The sequence below is a fragment of the Hippichthys cyanospilos genome, chromosome 12 (genome assembly GCF_059441005.1).
Source record: "Hippichthys cyanospilos isolate Australia breed blue-spotted pipefish chromosome 12, RoL_Hcya_1.0, whole genome shotgun sequence".
Lineage (NCBI taxonomy): Eukaryota > Metazoa > Chordata > Actinopteri > Syngnathiformes > Syngnathidae > Hippichthys > Hippichthys cyanospilos.
The window spans coordinates 2,584,614-2,605,757 of NC_142380.1; the positions used below are offsets into that span (position 1 = coordinate 2,584,614).

Below are 21,144 nucleotides of genomic sequence, written 5' to 3' on the forward strand. Positions count from 1 at the left end.
TGGTTGGCCACACGGTTTAAAGTTGAGTTGACTGGGCTAGTAGTCGAAAATTAAGCGTCTATTTGAGGGAGGTGTGCATTTATTTATGTTTTAATGCAGTAGGTGGTTTAGCTAATAGAGGGATGGCCACTATTCAAGGAAATATGGTCATTAAAGTACCGCGTTGTGACAATCTCGTAGCTTTACAGAGACTACGCTCTAAGTGCACACACACTCACACACACACAAGTGTGCTACTTTCATCAAGCAGACTTTCTTCTGTTTTGTTTGTCTTAAGCGCATATTCCCAATCACAATTTCCACGGCAGCCCTGCCTGCCTGCCTGCCTGCCTGGCTGCCTGGCTGCCTGGCTGCCTGGCTGCGGCTCCTAAGGGTGCAGGCAGACACTTCTAGCTGCAGGCTCCCCCACTTCTGAAACCTGTCAAATGTGTCCTGGGAGAGTCAGCCTCCCTCTCATCATCCAGGGGCTCGTGGACCTCTCTCTCACTCCCTCGCTCTCTTCCTCCATTTACCCTTCCCCCCTCCTCCTTCTCCCCCTCTTCCACACTTTCATCTCACATCCAAACTTGCCAGTTGCAACCTTCTCAGCCTCCTCACCGTTTTTTTTTCTGTCTCCTTTTCTCCTTTAGTTTGTCTCCCACCGTCTATGACTTACTTTGACTCGCACTTTCCCGCCAGTCACTTTTTTGGGGTGAGATTTGTCCTCTTTTTGTCCCCTGTGGTGGTGATAGACAGACGTGTCAAAGAAGGAGAGAAGGAGAGACCTCCCGCTGTGTCTCAAAATAAAATGTGAGCGTGCGATGAGCTTCAGAGAACGTCGCCGGATTAGGGATGTTGGTCCCGATTTTTGCGTTTATTGGGGGAAAGGTCTTTCTTTATTTGTACAAATGGATGCATGCGTCCATCGAGTCTTAATCGCATCCATCATACTTCTAAGTATGCATCCATCCATCCATCCATCCATCCATCTATCCAGTCTTATAAGCATCCATCCATCCATCCATCCATCCATCCATCCATCCATCCATCCATCCATCCACTCTGATGAGTATCCATCCATCCATTCTTATAAGCATCCATCCATCCATCCACTCTTATAAGCATCCATCCATCCATTCATTCTTATTAGCATCCATCCATCTGTCCATCTTTCCAGTCTTATAAGCATCCATCCATCCATCCATCCATCCATCCATCCATCCATCCATCCATCCATTCTTATAAGCATCCATCCATCTGTCCATCTTTCCAGTCTTATAAGCATCCATGTAAGTTGAAGCCGGTTGGAACACGCATCCACGATGCATGACACGATCAAATCAGCCTTCCGTCATTACCGAATATCAATGTTTCTCCACTTGCCGCGATGCTAAAACTTGTGAGCGTTGACAACCTCGGCGGCCTTTCTGGACCTACTGGAATGTGCCTGTCTACTCTGTGACCACTGTCCTGAGGGTCTGCATCATCCCCTCCCGCCCTCCACCTCGCAGCGCCCCCCCGTCCCCCCGCGCGCCGTGATCGATATGGATGCGGAGCGAGAGCAGGGTGACGGAGGGGGGACCTGTCTGTCAAAGCGGATGGAGCAAAATGAAGGCTCAGATGAAGGAGGCATGCTCTGTATATTAAATGCCCGCAGGGAGGGGCGCGCAAATATCACCGCGCTTGCGCTAAAAGGAGCCATAAAGCCAAAATAGTAAGCGAGAAGGGGATAGTGGATGGAGACGTTAAAAAAAAAAAGGGAGCTAATGATGTTAACCGATCTATCAAGTGAGTTGGGCAAAGAGAAGGAAATGAGCTGAGAACTTCCAAAGTGCAAAAGAAGACTAAAGAGCTGAGGTGGAGAAATAACAGCGAAGAGCCCAAGTTAACGACTTTGCAGATTTCATTATGGAGATAGTTAACCCTGTTGACACTGAAGGAGGGCGCTCTCCTCTCGAGAGGAGAGCGCTCCTTCCACCTCCACGCACGGAGACAGATGAGATCATTACAGCTATCAGCGCCACTGCCATCCACAATTAGCACATGTCCCCCCCTCCCACCCACCCACAAACACCACCTACTCTTCCCCGGCTCGCCTGGTGATGTCGTCCTCCCCCCTCTCGCCTCCTGACACTACCCGGGGCCCCGCCGGCGGAAGCCAATTGGACTAACTAAGGAGGCGAATGCAGCGGAACCGCTCGCCGCTTTAGTCCAGACACCTGCTCTGACCTTCACCAACTCATTTGGAGCCCATTTACATTTCAATGCTCACGAGCTAGAAGCAAAGTTTATTGGGAATGGAAATGTGTCCGACTCGTTGAGATGTCACAACATGTTCGCAGGGATGCGAAAAAGCAAAAATAACACACACTCTGCAAACTATACACATTGCATTTTTGCACTAATTTTGTAAATGCTTTTAAAGGCGGAATAATTAGTTATTTATGAATGTTTTTTTCATTCAACCACTCAAACAGTTCAGTTCTAGCCAAATTTAGGTTAAATTTATTAAAACCCACGAAAAAATTAAAAAATGATCTGATTTGTCTTTGTAGGCTGTGAAGTGACGATGACACTTCAATTGTCTCTACCGCCACCTTCTGTCTAGAGGTGAAACACAAGTCAACAAGGAATTTTCTTTTTGCTGACATAGATTGACCGCCGCTGAATGGAATGTTGCAAAAATCGCAAGAAAATCAATGTAATAAATCCTATTAAAAAGTATCTCAATATTTGTAATTACGATGGTTTTATATGGTCCAAAAGTTGGACGATGATTATTTTAGTACACAAAATCTCGCGCACCCAGCTGCAATCAACTAGAAATGTCAGAATCGTTGCATTTTGAAATTTTACATGTTTTTAACATCCGCTGGAAATTTCTGATCCCTAGCGATTGAACGCACACGCGACACGTACCCGTGAAGCAGACAGGACACTTGAAGGTTCCGCCCATCCCCTCGAAGCTGTGTTCGATCAGATGGCATTGAAGCTTGGCCGGCGAGTCGAACGACTGGCTGCACAGTTTGCATTCGTGGTTCAAGCCCTCTTCTGGAAGACAAAAATGATTTATGTATCAATAACCTTCATTTCAATACTCCCGATAAATAAAACGCCAAGTTTTCGCGACAAGCCATTTTGAGGAAGATTGCAATTTTATCAACTCAACCACTTCTCAACTCCGCCACAAATCATCTCATGTAGACCGTTACATCTCTCCTTTACAACCTGGACAACATCTCAGCCCAGAAAAGCGCAGATGCCTCATTTAGCCCCTCTGCTTCGCCACATTGGAATCCATCAATATACCACTCGGCTTAAATCATTCAGACAAACTCGGCACATTCATTTTCCGGCATGAAAAATCCTGCTGATTCAGCTTTGTGCACAACGACCCATCTCCAGCATGTCGATAGAAAGTCTATATTGTCTGCTATGGGGCCGGGCTGCTCCTTGATTAAACTCCCACCGGTCAGCTATTGCTACAGGATGGATGGATACACCAGGGATGCATTGATGACCAAGAAGAAGGAAGGCAGAGTAAATAAAAATTGAGGTCATTTTACTCGAAAAAGACCATATTTAGTCCATTTTAACGGTAAACTTTACACTTGGAAGCCAGTAAACTATTCGATTGTATATCAAGGTGTAAATTTTATTCCGTTTGGACTAAGATCAATTTTACATACTGTGGAAACAGGATACATACCGTATTTTCCGCACTATAAGGCACACCCTGAATTAATGACATTTTCAAACTTTTTCAATCACAATATAGTAATACTCAAAGTAATAACAATAACTCAAATATTAACTCTGAACTCTCAATGGCATAATAACTCAATGTCAATATGAGCAACCTTGTTCAACTGTAAACACACAAAAGAAACAGGTAAAGCTTACTTTATCACTTCATTCCCCATCTACCAATCCCAATCTCAATATTGATCCATATATAAGGCGCACCTGATTATAAGGCGCACCATCAGCTTTTTTTTTGTTTTTTAGGTGCACCTTACAGTGCAGAAAATACGGTATATATATATATATATATATATATATATATATATATATATATATATATATATATATATATATATATATATATATATATATATATATATATATATATATATACACACACTCACACACACAAGGCACCAAGTGAAAATGACACAGTAAACTGAACACAACTTTATTTTTATTTTTAGCTAGCATTGAATCATTGTGCGATATTTTGTCCAGTCTTTTGACCTTTACATCAAAAAAAGATCACATTAGTGAGCTGAAATTTCACCCAGATGGCCAAAACATGTCAAATTTCAACATGGCACAACCGCTTACTTTTCACACTACCAACAATGTGCTATCCCTAGGCTAAAATACGACAAAATGATGTGCACAAAAAGGCTGACGGTGTACGTGTGACAAACAAGTTCATTACCGAAGACCCACAGTTACGCTTTAAAAAAAAAAAAATCCTCGCATCCATCCTTTCTCTCCTAGTAGCCCTCATTACTGAACAATAACATTCCAACAGTCTTTCCATTATTGAAAAATAATGAGGTCTTTTGATATGAAAAATGAATGGAAGGATGCATGGATTTTTCAAAGGTTCGCATAACCTGGAGGCTCTCCAGTATGTGTGGCGCACATGCTAAACACTTGTTCCACAACGCTGCACTTTTATTGCCCCTGTCAACGACAAAAAGCGAAGATGACTCTATTTAGGCCAATAATCATTTGAAAATGTAAAAAGGGCTTCCGGTAGCGGATCCGACAGATGAGGTGCTTTTTTTTTTTTTCTTTCTGTTGAATAATACACGGCTTGCGGGGCGTGACGTGACAAGCTAGCAGGTTGCTAAGGGGTTACGCGGCTACAAAAAGGTAAGCCGATCGCAAGTCGAAACGGGGAGCGTTGTTTGCTGCAGCCGGCGCATTTGACAGATGAGCTAGCGCGGCCTAAATATAGGTCTGAGCGGAGCGGCCGGCATCAGCTGAAGAGGAGGAAGAGGAGGAGGAAGAGGAGGAGGAGGGTAGCGCCAACTCATCCAGCCAGTCAGCACGAGCACGTCTGCCCTCTTTGATCATCATTCGCTTGGCTCGTGCGCGTGTGTGTTTGTGTGTTGGGGAGTACGCTGAGGTCAAGCGTGCTGCGGGGTTCACTCATCTATGCCGCCGCCATATGCGCAGCCCCTCGCTTGACCCCGGCGCAAAACGCGCTCCCGTCGGACCTGCTGCCCTGCTTCATTATGCGGAAACCTCCGCACCTGCCTGACTGACCCGCGGATGTGTGCGCTTGCGCGCGTGTTGTTCTTGTGTGTTATGTCTGTGTGTTACGCGAGATGGCAAGAATGCAGCTAAAATCGGGACGTTTTTAAAGGAAACGTCACACCGCCATGTTTTGTCCCTGCAAATGGCACTAACGTTTGGAGGTTTTTTTTAAAAGGGTTATGCAATTTGTGTTATGTAAATTAAATAAACAACCCCCAAAAGTCTTGGCCTCATCTCGTCTGGACCTTCAAAATTCTTGGTCTTGTCTCTGTCTATACCTTCAAATGTCTTGGTTTTGAGTAAGGCTAGCTTTCCAAAAGTCTTGCACTTGCCTCAGTTTCAGCCCTCAAAAATTTTGATCTTGTCTCAGATTTGACCTCCAAAAGTTTTGGCCCCATCTCGACCTCCAAGAGTTTTGGCCTTGTCTCTGTCTCAAACTCCAAAGGTCTTGGTTTTGACTTCAGCTACCTTTCCAAAAGTCTTGCAACTGCATCAGTCTCAACGTTCAAAAATATTGATCGTGTCTCAGATTCAACCTCCAAGAGTTTTGGCCTTGTCCAGGTCTCAACGCCCAAAAGTCTTGGTTTTGACTAAGGCTAGCTCTCCAAAAGTCTTGCACTTGCTTCAGTCTCAACCCCCAAAAATATTGATCATGTCTCAGATTCGACCTCCAAAAGTCTTGTCCTTGTCTCGGTCTCAACCTCCAAACATCTCGGTCTCGTTTGGGTCCCCGCGTTCCAAAGCCTCGGTCTGGTTTTGGTCACGATATTCTCTATTCTCCATAAAATCTTGGTTTCGGTTGGTACGGTCTTGACTCCAACACTACAAAATACCCGGTGGACTTTGCCTGAGTAGCAAGCTCACGAAATTAACCACGTCTTCTCCTTCTCTCTTACTGGACCGAAGCCACTTCCCGTTCCTCCCTTACGAGACATCACCGGTACCCGAGGTCGTACGGCGCCACCGCACAGACTCAGCAAACGGTCCCAAGTCCGCGGGGGGCCGTCAGCATCCTCCTCCCGATCCCGGTTTGGGAGTCCCCGGAGCGTTGTGGGCTGCCACTGCCGTGTCCCCGCGCTCTGCTATGAAAATCCTTCAGATGACGACTTCTCCTGGGCCTGCTCCCTCTAAGCATCTCTGACACCAGAAAAGTAAGCCCATCTGCATATCCACAGGGCCTCGCCTTCCCGCGGCTCATGCTTTATGTATTTCACAGCTCCTTAAAACACAAACGGCTAATATCCCTCCCATGCGGGGGGACGAGAAGTGGAAGAAGAAAAAAAAAAAAAGAATCGTCTTCATTTCTCCTTGCTGTTTACTTTTTTTCATCCGGGCTGAAGTTCATGTGCCGTTGAAGGTTGTTTGGGGAGCTCGCCGCTCTCTGGCTTGCACGGTTTAGTAAATCCTTTATGTAACAGGACAGGAATTGCTGCATAGTCAATTCTGGAAGGCTAACACGGAATTTGAAGTCTTCTGTGAATTCAAAAGACACGTCTTTATTTTGCTTGGGAGCGGATCAACTGACAGTGAGTAAAGAAGACTAAAGTAACTAAAGATGTTCCAGTTAATAATTAAGTACATGCAGCGCAATTAATTAAAGACTCTCATATGGTTCCAACAAAGGCCACCGATGCTCTAGTGAGCTAATTTTGGTGCGGGGCGCTTTGATTTGGAGAATATTTATTTATAACACCACATTTGTCAACCAACACCCAAACACATCACCCTGACCCAAACCCTAATGAAAACACTCAAATCCTAAATCGAACAAAACCCTGACGGAACCCAAACTGTGAAAATCTTACTCATCGGTGTCAAACTCCAGTCCTTGAGGGCCGGTATCCTGCATGTTTTCAAACCTTCTCTCCAACATACCTGATTGAAACGATTAAAGCTCCCACATAGCTTGCTAATAAGCGAATCATTTTGAATCTGCTGTGAAAACCGGAAAACATGCAGGATACCGGCCCTCCAGGACTGGAGTTTGACACCTGTGATCTAACCCCAAAAAACCAAAACCATAACAAGCTAACCTCAACAACAGAGCGCGGCACAGTGACAGAGTGTTTAGCGTGTCCGCCTCACTGCGGGTTCGAGTCTGGGTCCGCGTGGATTTTGCATGTTCTCCCCATGCCTGCATATGTTTTAGACATTCCCCAAATCATGCGAGATAGGTAGATAGGACACTCCAAATTGCCCTTGGGTGTGTGTTGGGAGTGTGAAAGATTGTTTATGTATGTGTGCCCTACGATTGGCTGGAAACCAGTTCAGGGTTGCCCGAAGACAGCTGACAGCTGCAGCACGCCTGCGACCCTAGTGAGTAGAAGCAGCTACGAAAATGGATGGATGGATACCAAAATGTAAACATTAAACAACAACAATAGACAAAAAAAAAAACAATCCTCTAAAACGGCATTTTTTACAACGACGTCCTGTCCGAATCTTTTCCCAAACAGTTTCACCTTTCAGACGCGTCGGCTTAGCGTTTCATTTTCACTCGAAGCGTTCGGCGTTGGGAGTCAAGATGGATTTATGCTAATCGCTGCCGCGTTGTTCTCCGAAGCACGCTTGGCTCGTCTGGCCGATGCAGCTCACCCCAAATGATATTAAGGACATCAATCAAGGCACTCTTTTGCCCAAAGTAATGAGTAAACAAGGGAGGGAGAAAATTGGGAATATTTAGTAGGCAGCGGTGGGTTGTTTTGAGGGCACCCTAGAAATTAAAAGAGGTCTAACGGAACAAAACAGGTCAATGAGATTCCCGGCGTTTCAAATAGCAAAGCCTTCGTTCGCTTCCATCCTGTTTATGAGCAATTTCACCTTTAGCTAGTTTACTTTCCGGCCTACCATCTGTCTTATCGTTTCCCGCCTGATCTAGGAGTTCTGGATTAATAAGTCTGCAAGATTGGGGTTTGCTGGGATTTCCCGCTGTACGCGCGAGCCCCCGCGGGACGGGATGGTAGCGCAGTCGACAGCTTCGGGCCTGTAAACAGTAGGTGGGTTTACTTCTCTCTTTTCTCCGCGGGAACTATCCATTAACAGATAATGGGGGGAAAATCAGAGTGATTAAGGCCCAGGGAATTATGGGTGAATACAAATTGACTCCACCTCCGTGCCATGCGCTCTCCTGAGGTAGAAGCGCCGCTCGTAGAAACAAACTCATTTCTGAAGTGCTACGGAGCCCATTAAAGCCGGGGGGATGCGGCCGGCCGACGGGGGAGAAAGGAAGATGGTGGGTGGGAGCGCAAAGGGATATACCCCCTCTGGACCAAAGCTGATTGGAGAAGCGGCGCCGGTGGGGAACATCGCTAATATCTATTTCCTGCCTGCACAGTTAGGGAAGCGCGCGGAAAATCCGGCAATGAAAGAAGGAGATTAAATGGAGGCACCTTGAAGTTTCCGCCCCGTTCGATGGGCGAATGAAGGTATCAGACAAATAGGGAAGAAAATCAAAGCCGTTCCAAAAACTCAAAGTGGAAGCTCCGCTGCGTTTCGCCGGTGGGGAAGTGGGCATGTAAAAGAAATCTTTAGCGCGCGTGAAGGAAAAGTGGAAGCGAAGCCAGGTACCAAAGCCCTCGTGTCAGGGCCCCAGGTTCATTGCGCGCTTGATGCTGTGTTCTCCGGGGGGAGGAGGGAGGGGGGGAGGGGGCTTCGACGCGCCCTGGCGCAGCCGGAGCAAAGAATTCCGGGGTAACGCGTCTCTGGGAGAATGTCGGCTCTGATGCGCGGCGGCTCGTCGGAGGCGCTAATCAGAGCAGAGCGGGGCTCCTGCTAGGATCAGCCCGCGTTTGCCGGCCCGCGGCGTTTCCCCGGCTAAAAACCCCGAGACCGAGATGACACTTCTTTTTGGTGTCGACGTAAACATGCGGAACGCCTGGACGGGTGTCACAAAAGGTTTTAGCCCACCGGAATAGCTTTTTGATTTACAATATCTGACTCAAAAAAAAGTGAATGAATGCATTTACACTTGAAAGTATAACAAACGAGTTGCTTTAGAAAAGTCATTTTCTTTTGCAAAAAGCACATAAAAAACAAGCACTTTCGAGATCCATCTGAAAGTTGAAGGAAATTACATATATTTTCGAAACAAGGTAGGTGCAGATGCCCGCTGAGAACAGTCATTTGGATAAGAATTTCATTCCGCACTTAAATGCTCCAATTTACTCAGCAATGCATCAATTGTGAACTGATGGGATTTTTGTTGTTGTTGTTTTTGGTCAAACGATCACGTTGTGACTTTTGGTTTAAAATGAAATGTTCGGAGATGGAAGACCCTCAACCCGGCTCGATCAAAATATCTGTACACCGAAAGCAAAACCTTGCACGCGTGTGCTCTCCGACTGCAACCGAAACCGCATCAGCTTTCTCAGTATGTAATACCAACAGCGTCCAGAGGCGGCGCCAAAAACAAAGATCAAACCAAACAAAGCACAAGTGAAGGAACTGTTTAACTAAATCAAAACATTATCTCGGGTGCGGAGAACGCTGTCCGGTACCAATTAATCCACAGACCGCTACCGGGCCGCGGACCGGTGGTTGATCTAGAGAGTGAACTAAACTATCAACTCTTTTCACAAATATCTTCAAACCGGGTTTTCATTCTTATCTGTTGTCATAAAAAAATAAATAATAATACTCTGACCTCCAGCAAAACTCAAAAGCTGTAGTGATAACACACTGTCAAGTTGCCCTTTTCCAAAAATGTTGATTATATTTTTGTGGACTAATGCGAATGAAATTTGAGAGGTTATATTGTTTAAAAAATCAGAAGGGGTACTAGGCTGAAAAGATATTTCACAGGGGGTACATCCCGGGAAAAAGCATGAGAACCAACCCACATCCGATACATTTTGTCCCGACTCTTTTCGTGGCGTAACACCCTCAACCCTGACCTGAACTCCCGTCTACCGCATTATTACCAAGCAAGACAAAAACCCAAATAAAATGCTTTCTGGCCAGCAAACTACAGATAGAGGCGTGAGTCTGAGTGAGTCTCTTTCAAGTGGGTGAGCGGGCCTGATTGTAAAAAGTTAATTACTGGCTCATGCCTGTCTTTTTTTTTTTTTTCTTTTTCTCTCTCTGGCGAGCTTCAATGCAGCATTGTCAGGCTGAGGTATGCGGCTCCACTGGCTCTGTGGTCCGCACAAAGGATCAGGGAAGGGGGAGCGTTGCAGAGAGGCCCCTCGGCTGGGCTCGCCGCATGGAACTCTGTACAATTAGCCAGCCCCTACGTTCCGCCGGCTTATAATTATCAGCGCTTGCCTTAATTGACTCCCCTAGCCTGCTGCAGAGGGACCCCACCTCCCCTCATCCCCCCCCCCCCCCCCCCCCCCCCCCCCCCATGCTCGACGTAGGCCGCCGAGCGCCGCGCCGGGATCTCCAAAGTCATTTAGGAAAGCGCTCATATTTTCGGCCGGGAAAAAAAAAAAAGAGGGGAACATTTGGCGGCAGAGTATTCATCATCAGGTGTCTAGAGGTTTTCCTTAATAGAAAAGCTGAGTCCCACTGAGCGCGCTCCGTGTAGCGGCCAGCCACGCATGCTCAGGACCAGCAAGCTGCCGTTCGCAGCGGGCCGCCAGACATTTGCATAATTTTATATAACACAGGCGCCCGCACTGGAAATTTAATACACCTCAGCAAATACCAGACAGGCGTTTTGCATAATTTTTTTTTTCTCTCATTCTCTACCTTGCTTGTCTTGTTTCACCGCCACTCTCCCCTCCGATCCCACCGCCCGGCTCGCACTCTGGTCGCCCCACGGTGCGCTTCTCTCTCTCGGAGAGGTGGGGAAGTTCATTACCTCAGCTAAATCAGAATTAGTCCCTTCATTTTGACGGGGCGAACTTCATTAGAAAGGCCCTTCCTTAATCCAGTCGGGAGAACTGATGAATCTACATGGGGGCAATCATTTGCTTCACGCAGCACATTCGGCCGCTTCCTCCCCGGCGCTCCGTTCTTTCCTTTTCTCTGTCTGTATACACTTAGCATCGCATTTTTATTGGATCCGCGGCAAAAAAAATGGGAGAAAAGCAAACACCTGCATATAATTAACTCGTGGCAGGGAGCGGGAGATGACTTATGCTGCATGGAACGTCCCTTCTCGCCGACGGGCTTCGGAGGCCTCTGGAGGAGCGGCGATGGATTTGGCTGACGCTCAAGCGAAGGGGCCGAGGGAACCGCTGAGACCGTTTTACAATGCCGTCGCTAATGCTGCGTTCGGGTGAGGTAGGATACAGGCAACCTCAAAATGTTGACGGAAAGGAAACGACATGCCCGACTGCATTGAACGGTGGTGTCAAACATACGGCCCGCGGGCTGTTTTTGGTCCAAAAACGGGTTAAAACTTGTGCATTCGTTTTAGACTACTCTCGTGTTATTTGTACCAAAGTGGTACCAGTGTTTGAGGGCGGGATAACTAACATTTTTAATGAATTATTTTTGTCTTTAAACCACTCAATGTTCAGTGGCTTGATCTCTATCCATAAATATGCAGTTTGTATGAATTACAAGGCATAATACACAACTTTTGGGTCATTTTCTTCCACATCATTCTCACAACATTTTAGCCACGGGATGGCACAGCAATAGTGTCGTTCAATGTGGAACTTTTACATTTTGTCACCATCTGGGTAAAATTTCAGCTCCCTAGCGTCTTCTTTCAACGCGTTCCTTTTGATCCCAAACAGACAATGCGTGAAATTTGCTCTAATAATAATGCCCAAATTTGCTATAGGACCTCCTCGCCAGATTCAGGCAACTAACCTTCATAGAGATTTATCCAGATTATTTTCCTAGCTCGAAAGGGGGGGGGGGGGATAAGGACAGACAGCCCCTGACTGCCATACCGCGGAGTCTGGTGTCAAACAGATGTGCAGCTTGGCAGCTCTCGCCTTCAAAACCGAGAGCCCGTGGATTTTAGGGAGGCATCGACTCTGTCATCCCTCCCTCTTTTTCAGCGCTCCCCCGACAGTCCCAAGTCCCCGCTCCGGGCCCCCGCGGTCTCCGAGTCCTCATCACCTCTACGCAGGAGTCCCCTGACTTGTAATCTCGCGCCTCGCCCGCGAAGCCCCCGCGCGGTTACCCCCTACTTCCGCGGCTGATGGCTAAATTGGAATGGCGCACCCTGCTGGCGCCAAGAGCTCGGAACACGCAGCGGGTACTCGCGCAGCGGCGGCGCGGGCCTCTCTCTCTCGCGTGCTACCTTGCATATGGCGGACGTTCACGCTGGCTGCAAGCTGCAATATCCGTGTTCGCCGCACGCTGGGAATAAAAGGCACAATCACCAGCCCGCAAAAACGCTTCTGGCAATCGCAATCTTGTGAACATACACGGTTCGCATGCAAAATATTTTTCGCATGCGTGAACCATCAGCTGAAAGTATTATTACTGGGGTAAAAAAGGGGAGTACTTTTACAGCAGTCGCCCTGGCATAATGAATTGTTAAAATTAGCAATGGAATTAATTAGAACGCCGTTAAAAAAGGCATGTTTTGTTACTCTCGAAGGTTGCCATGTGTTGTTCAAATGTATGTATGTGTAATGTAATAATTAACATTGTTCTATCAGTTCCGCAAGATGTTTGGTACAGCATAATTCCCTATAGATATATTAAATATTAGCATTAAATATTCGCAAACTGGTTTAAAATGAAACCCCAAACCCATCATGGTACAAAAAACCTATAAGTCTAAGTCATTTATGTATGGTAAATCGAATCCTGTTTGTGTTAATACAGATAGATTGATTGCTTTGTGTTTGTCAAAAAATACTGTATATAGGGAAAAGACCTTAAAGTATTGCATCTTAAATTGCATTAATAAAGGGGAGCAAATCAATTAAATTACAATTCAATTCAATTACAATTCAAAAAAATCTCTGGCGCAAACCTGGTTTCGGCGGAGCCTTGAGGTGGGCATTTTTAGTCAACCTATTTGAAAAATAGACGTACCCGACTTGGTCATTTCCCAAACTAGCACGAAATGAGCCGCGTTTGCTTTCAAATTACAAAGTGTTTGATTTGAAAAGACAACAAGAACATAGATTTAATTGCTGTACATAATGGCTGGATGATGAAATGGTAAGAATGCGAGTGCCCAAATGCGCTTTCAAAATGAGAGCGGTGAAAAAAGACAAAGACCTACGCCATGCAGTAAATATTTTGATTAAAATCCCAAGAAAAAAAAAACAACACCTCTCCACCCTCCTTTTGTGTTCACGGCCATTTAATTTCACTGCCATAAACACAATCTTAGCTGAACCTGAGACGAGTTGAGCAGGAAGGAGTACTTAGGCCAGACTGGCCCACTGTGGTATTTCCAGCAAAAGCTCTCCCGGCTTCGCGGAGACAATACTTGTCCATTAAGACTGTCAGATGAAGCTCTGGCAAAACGAGAAGCGGTATCTCTGGAGAGGCCTGCCGAGACGGGGCTCGGGCGAACGGCGGGGTCGGGGCGGGGAGCGAGCGGCGCGGTCGCGCCCGCGTCCTCCGGTTCTGGAAATCTTGGGGCCGACTCGGCTCCGACGGATCCGCGTCGGCGTGGTGGCATTATTGAAAACCTAACCTACTTTGCTCTACAAAGAAATGTCTATTCAATCCCTTTGAGTATCATTAAAAGGGGTATGGAATTACACGGCGCTATTATTACGGCTCGCGAGGGGGGAGACCTCAGTCATTAAGCCTCTAAGATGTGGCCCGTTTTGATGATTTTTATCCGCTCTGTTCCCTTACAAAAGTGACAAATCCTCGCTATTTTGTTGCCAATCTCCTCTCGCTTGTCACGTGTATGGAAAGATCACATAAAACGCAAAACAAAACCAAAAAAAAAGCCTTCAAACGCTCCTGTGATGAAAATTCACCAGACGCGCATCCATTCCCCAATTGCGTTTGGCGGATTAAGTCGCGGAAGAGACGTCTCGCGTTTCTTAACCGGTGGCTGCTTCTCACATCAGAGCGGATGCGAGTGGAGCATGCTGGTATTGTCCAGGGGAGGGAACCCTCGCTCGAACCGTCAGCGCCTCACCAAGTGGGACAGAGATGATTAAAACACACGACGGCGGTGACTGACAGACTCCCCGGCGCTTCAAGGAGATGACAGAACGCTCCTCTAATTTTAACTACGACGCGGAGCTCCTCTGTCAAAAGCGCGGAAAACAGCCACCCTGAGATGCTTAAGTGCAATGAAAGTGATAACAAACTGAAAGGAGAAATAAGTTAAAAAAAAACACACACGCACGCAAAACAATAGCGGGAAGGGTGTGCGAGGAGATGGCGCTTGTGAGCGGGGAGAAGGCGGAGTGTCCCACCGGCGCGCACAAACAGCTGGAACCTGTGAGCTTGTGACAACACCTTCAAACATTTCTGTTACTTTCACAGAAATATCTGATGCTGATGCTCCAGTGCGATGCTTCCGCCGCGTCCTCGTCCCGGCACGCGCGCCCAATCTGACGATATTTGACATTTTTCATAGCGCGGACGAGGAGGCGGGAGGAAGGAAAGCGAGAGGTGGAAGGTTGCGTGCAAAACAAGGAGTGAAATGGATAATTACTCCAGGTCTCCACGCGTGGTTTTGATTTAATGCCCATATCTATTTGAGCGGAGGATGATACCTAAACTCTAAAGTTTAATTTGCTCACTTGCGGTGATGGCCAATCAATTTTCCCGATTGAAATGAGGCATGGGACCATAATTGGGTTGGCGGTTAACCGGGGTGTTAAAAAGTCGAGTTCAATAAAGTTAATACCGTATTTTCCGCACTATAAGGCACACCTAAAAGTCTTAATTTTTTAAAAAAGCTGATAGCGTGCCGTATAATCAGGTGCGCCTTATATATTGATCAATATTGAGATTGGGATTGGTAGATGGGGAATGAAGTGATAAAGTAAGCTCTACCTGTTTCTTTTGTGTGTTTACAATTGAACAAGGTTGCTCATATTGACATTGAGTTATGCCATTGAGAGTTTAGAGTTAATATTTGAGTTATTGTTATTACTTTGAATATTACTATATTGCGATTGAAAAAGCTTGAAAATATGTCATTAATTCAGGGTGCGCCTTATAATCCGGTGCGCCTTATATATGGAAAATGTCTTAAAATATGTAATTAAGTGAGGGTGTGCCTTATAATCCGGTGCGCCTTATAGTGCGGAAAATACGGTACTTTCTATAAGCAGGAATGAGCACTTGGCTTTTTGTAAGAAGAAAAAAAAAAGACTGCAATAACTGTCTTTTTTTTTTTTACATAAAGTAGAAAGAGAGTTAACCCCCTTGGACCTATGCATCATGCAGGACAAGACACATTTGCATGTCTGAACCAATAAATACACAAATCAATCAATACAGTCAAAGGCAGATCAGAAGCTACTTAGGGTTGTGTGCCTTGCTTAAGGGCATTTTGATATGATCACAGGGATCAAACCCACAGCCTCTCAGGTGGGAGATAATCACACCCCTTAAAGGGACAGTGTGTAATATTTAGACTGTTTTTCATTCAAAAGGAATCAATTAAATAATTGTACATTTCAAAAAAATGCAAATGAATGTGTTCTTAATGACCAACAGTATGTTTTAAATATAATCATAGGTCTAGTTATCAATAAATTATATTACATGAGGGGTGGCACTTCTCTGGAGGCGGCCATGTTTGTTATAGCTAAGAACAAAGGTAAATGCAGCACCGACAGCACCTGAAAAACAGGTTTAAGGCATGGACTCGGGATTCTTGTTCAAATCCAGCCTAGAACAGTGAGAAATGCAAATTACCTTTGAAAAATGTAATTTGTGGTGTAACACAAATTTTCTTAGTTTTGAGATAAGTTTCACTGTACCATTTTAAAAACAAAACAGCAAAATGATTTGTTTTGTTGCAAACGTGAAACTACAGACACTTTTTCTTTCCTATGTATATACACAGTAATAATGTGATGGTTTACACTGACTTTCAGCCACCAATTTGTCACCTACCGATGTCTATGCAAAGCTCAGAGCAGCCTACCAACTTTCTATACAAAAGCCAGGATACGCCAGCATTGAACCATCTATAAAAATAGATAACAAGATTCAGGTCCGGAATCCCTTTTGCAATGCATCAGAACGTATCTGCATGGGGCTTAGTCCAGATAACCAATTTCATGGCCGTTTTCCTCTTTACGCTGGCGTAGCCCTTATTCGAATCATGCGCCAGAGTCTAAAATTGTTCTTTTCACACAGGGCGGGTGGGCTGGGAGCTTCTCTTTCATTGTCATGTTATACGGAGCGAGCCGAGGCTTGCGTACTAAATGATTCACAGAAAACCAGAATCTTTTACATCGGCGTCAGCAATTCAGCCAGGCGCCCTTGTGGGGGAATTCTTTTTGTGTGTTTTTATTGAAGTCTGTGTCGAGTGTGCCCAAAAGCTCTGACGGGGGGCCCCCGAGGGCGCTTGTCTTCACCTTCAAATCATAAGATGGAGTGAAGAAACTCCCTCTGTGCTCTCAATTATATCGCTCGACACCCTTTGCGCCCCGACGCGCCCGCTCGTGCACGCAACTCTGCCCTCCCCGGAAAATAAAAAAAAGGTAGAATAGTCGAAAGTAATACAGTCCCAGTGGAGGGCGCCACCGTCGCTTTGCTGCTCGAGATCTTGACAGGCTCCCTGTAAGACAGGTCCATTCCCTGCAGGTCTTTCACACTCGGTGCTGCAACCAGACAGTTGGTAGTTCATCTCTAGGGATGCGGCTCCCTTGACTGCGTGGCCCACATTCAAAACCGTTCAAATGACCCGAAGAAGCTATGCGGCCCGATTATCATGATGAGCGGGTGGAACACTTGCTTTCACCTTATTAGCTTTCCTGGTAAAGCAGGCTACAGTCACTGCCGATATGTAATCTCTTAACCAAATTTTATGTATGTCAATTTCAAAATGTCAAAACTAACACAAGTAACATTGGAATGACCCTGAAGCAGACAGATCACAAAAGTGGAAGTTTAGAAAGTCTTTATCTTGCAGAAACCCAATGCAACCACAGGAACCATTGGAAACTAGATCGGGAAAATCAGACTCGGAAACTAGACTCAGAAAATATACTTGGAAAACGAAGAAGACGGTTTGACATAATAACAGCTGGAGAGTTTGACTTAACGTTCCGGCACGATCATTAAAACCAGAAAGGAACAAAATGACCGTCACAGTAAAGTGTTCAATTACTGAACAAGCAAGTTTCAAATATCTTTTTACTTAAGGTATTTACTTAGTAAGATGGAAGCCGGGTGGATTTGAACTCAGGTATCTGAACTGTGAGGCGAATGTGCTAACCACAGTTCCACCGGCCAAGTCCTTCATTTTGTAAATTCCGATTAAAAACCATCACGAGGTGGGACCATTCTGCAGTAAGTAACAATGGAATTACCTTGCAGACAGGACATGGAGGTGGAAAATTAGAAAGTCCTTATCGTGCAGATATCAGATGTAACCACAGCAAGCAAAGGAGACGTCTGTAAAACTAGACTCGGAAACTAGACTCAGAAACTGTACTTGGAAAAATAGGGTTTGCCTTATCATTCCAATGAAACCGTGTAGCAAGTAATATCACAACAAAATGTCTCCTTAGTGTATTTACTTGAAATTAAAAGGGTAAAAAGAACTTACTATGACAAAACCGGAAAACATTTTTTTTCCAAACCATAATTGTCTTTCAATGTCAAGTGAAATTGTGAGATGCCGGTGGGCTCGACTTTTTCCGCGTGTGGGCGCAGGTGCTGGGAAGGAGCAGAAGTAAGACGTGACTGTAGCCAAAGGATCGGTGTCATTTCCTAGATGGGCACAGCTGTACAAACAAAAAGAAATTCCTGCCTGCTTGATAAATCTGAGTCCGCAAAAACGGCCTCTATCCTCCCCGGGCCAAAACCGGACCGTTTTGCACACGTCACAATGAAAACGAGGAGCCTCATCCGAGCGGGAACGCGACATCAATTTGGGGCCGATCGGCGTGTGAAATTTTGGCTTCTCCGCCCGCCTCTGCCCAAAACCGCATCCAAGTCCCGCCGCCTGCCCCAACTGTCAAAAGCTATCTCACCCTTCGCCAAAATGCCCTAACAACATAAAGCAGGCACCGCTGGCAGGGTCAGGGGGGCATCCGCCCCGGGTGCCCGGACTAGCGGGGCCCTCGGAAACGCTGGAAAAGGGCACCGGGCGAAAGGGAAGCTTTTCAAAGTGAAATCTCCAGCTGACGGCTTAGAGCTCCGCGCCGCGCGGTTTGTTTCTCTTGCTGCTGTCAGACGCTCGGCCTGAGCCATTTGGAAGGATTAGGGGGGGAGAAAAAAAAGCGGAGGAAGAAAACCGGACAGTAACGCAGGGCCTGAGTGATGGCTCCGGGGCCCCTCGGAGAGTGATAAACCTTTTGACCTTGACGGCCCCCCCCGCGGTCACCCCTGACCTCTGGCTCTGTGCCGCAGACTCAAGCGCGCAGAAGAATGACCTCCACTTCTGAGGGGAACCATCCTGCGGTTTATCTACCTGGCCTGATCATCTGGCGTTTGAGGATCAAAGCGTTCCGCACGTTTATAAAAGCTGCAACATTTCACTTTTTGACAATCGCAAAGGCCATCAAGGTCGTACGGATTTGGGGATTTGAAGCGGCTCCAGAAAACGGATGACTTTTAAACACGTAGAGGTAAAATGATTCCAATTTGTTCAAACATAGTATTTCGAGAAAGTCTTTACTGATCAATCAATATTTTTTTACAAGAGAAGCAAGGGAGCGAGTACTCAAGATTATTGCAGAGTTTCTGTAGGTATCGGTAGATTTAATTGAAACATTTTTACTGTGGTAAAAGGAGCCATTTTTTTCTTAAATGAAGAGCTAAATAACTGGAACATGAAGCAACTTTATTGCTTTTATTTTGTTGACTTCTATCTGGATGCAGTTTCCAGGAAACAAACAAACAATAAACAAAGTAAACAAAAAAGGTACCAAAAAAAAACCCTTCCCAAAAAAAGCTTACAAGAGAGAAGGACACAAGAAAAAAGATGCACACAATAAAAAGAAAAAGAGCGCGCAAGAAAAAGAAGCACAAATGAAAAAAGAAGCAAACAAGGAAAAGAGACACACAATTAAAAAAGAGCATGCAGGAAAAAAAGAGTCAAACAAAAAAGAGCAGGCAAGAAAAAAGAAGTAAACAAGGAAAAAGACACACAATTAAAAAAGAGCATGCAAGAAAAAAAGAGTCAAACAAAAAAGAGCAGGCAAGAAAAAACAAGTAAACATGAAAAGAGACGCATACGATAAAAAAGAGCAGGCAAGAGGTTGTTTACGTCCAATCAAGCGGCCTTCTGTTGTCCAATCAGGAGTGAGTTCACACCCCTCGCCTCCACCCACACTAACCACCTCCTGTGTGCTCTTTTTCTTGAGCGCTTCTTTTTTCTTGTGTGCTTCCTTTTTGTTTGTGTGATTTGCACTTCAGGTCTTTTCTATTTGTATCTTTTTCTTGCAGGTTTTTGTTATTGTTAGCTTCCTTTTTTCATGCGTGCTCTTTTTTTTACTATGTTCTCCCTTTTATTTGTGTGTCTCTCTCTTGTAATGTGTTTTTTGTTGTTGTGATTTCCTTTTTTGTTTGCTTATATTTTTGCTTGCTTATATTTTTGCTTCTGTTTTTGGGACAAGCCAACGCCTTTGTTCCAAATGTTTCACGATCAGAAACGGGAACCCCGACTTGATCGACAATCGCGGGGGTCAAGGTGGGATTCACCACCGGCGAGCACGACGTCGCTCATATTTTGCTCCGGGTCTAGAAAGACGATTACTTTGAATTTTTCCGATTCATTTCAAATCAATAGCTCCACGTCTCTATAACGCTAATTACAATCGAGTCATACGCCATTACCTATTCAAATAGTGTGTAATCCTCATCCGCGGCGAAATGGCTACCGAAACAATAAACGCCGGCTGCCAAAGCGCGCATATTATTAGCAGAGGCGCAACGACACATCCGCGTTTTCCTCTCCGCAACGGGCGGCGGCTCCAAGGTCGCGGCAGTCCATGCCAGTCATTCCGCAGATCCATTTTCCCTCCCCGGGCGCCCCCCCCGCCTCCCCCTCCCCCACGCTGTTGGCCCAGTGATTCAGTGCCTTGCATTAAGAGCAATTCACCTGCCTCCGGCATCCCAGCGGCACGGCTCCCCCGGGGAAACCAGGTGGAGCATAAAAAAGTTCCACATATGGTAAAGTCAAGCTGCTCGGAGGCTGCCGAGTGTCTGCTGTGGGGATAGGGGCTCCTAAAAGGCCCAGCTGGTACTTGGAAAAGAGCTTGTGCATTACTACACCTCCGTGTCTGTTTGGGCTCCCCTTTGGAAAGTGTTGGCCGGCGCACATGACCGGCCATTTTAGATTCCTCCCTCTACCCTGCCTCATCCCTCGCTCCCTCTCACTTTCCAACTGGTTCTGTATCCAATTGAACATTTGGTCCTCCACCGCCGGTTAATCAAATTCCTCCATCTGGCCCCCGCGGTCCCGACGGGACTCAAAAGGTGCGGCCCCAGCCCGGGTCCAAGCGCCTTTTCGGGGGTCGGGGGGAGGGGACGGGGACTGCCTAGCTAACTTACACGAGCCGCTCGACTAGATCAGGTAAGTGTGCGCCAGGCCGGCCCTGGTCGTTGTGGGCAAACAGGAACAGCTTGGGACTAAGTACCGGAAGCCTGCTGTTTGGTTCCAGCTCTGGGATGGCGGAGGGATCATATGACAGTAGGAGGGTTTTATGAGCTAATACCTCCATATACACTGCAGAATACGCAATCGAGTTGGGCCTAAAAAGTGCTCCTGACAACAGATGGGAAGTGGCCATGGTTTTTAGAACAGAAGAGGGCGCTGCTTTTAAGGGGGGAGGAACAAAAGAATTTTGGCGAGGAATTCATTTGTGATCT

The 21,144-nt window shown here is 46.1% G+C and overlaps 1 protein-coding gene across 5 annotated transcripts in view; it reads right to left on the reverse strand.

Annotated features, from left to right (window-relative positions):
* Window positions 1–21,144, reverse strand: part of znf521 (zinc finger protein 521) — a 123,964-nt gene that overhangs the window by 20,826 nt on the left and 81,994 nt on the right. For all 5 annotated transcript variants that reach the window (XM_088430038.1, XM_088430039.1, XM_088430041.1 and 2 more), the window contains one exon: window positions 2,899–3,030. In XM_088430038.1, coding sequence (XP_088286164.1) covers window positions 2,899–3,030 — 132 coding nt within the window. The remainder of the gene's footprint in view (window positions 1–2,898; window positions 3,031–21,144) is intronic.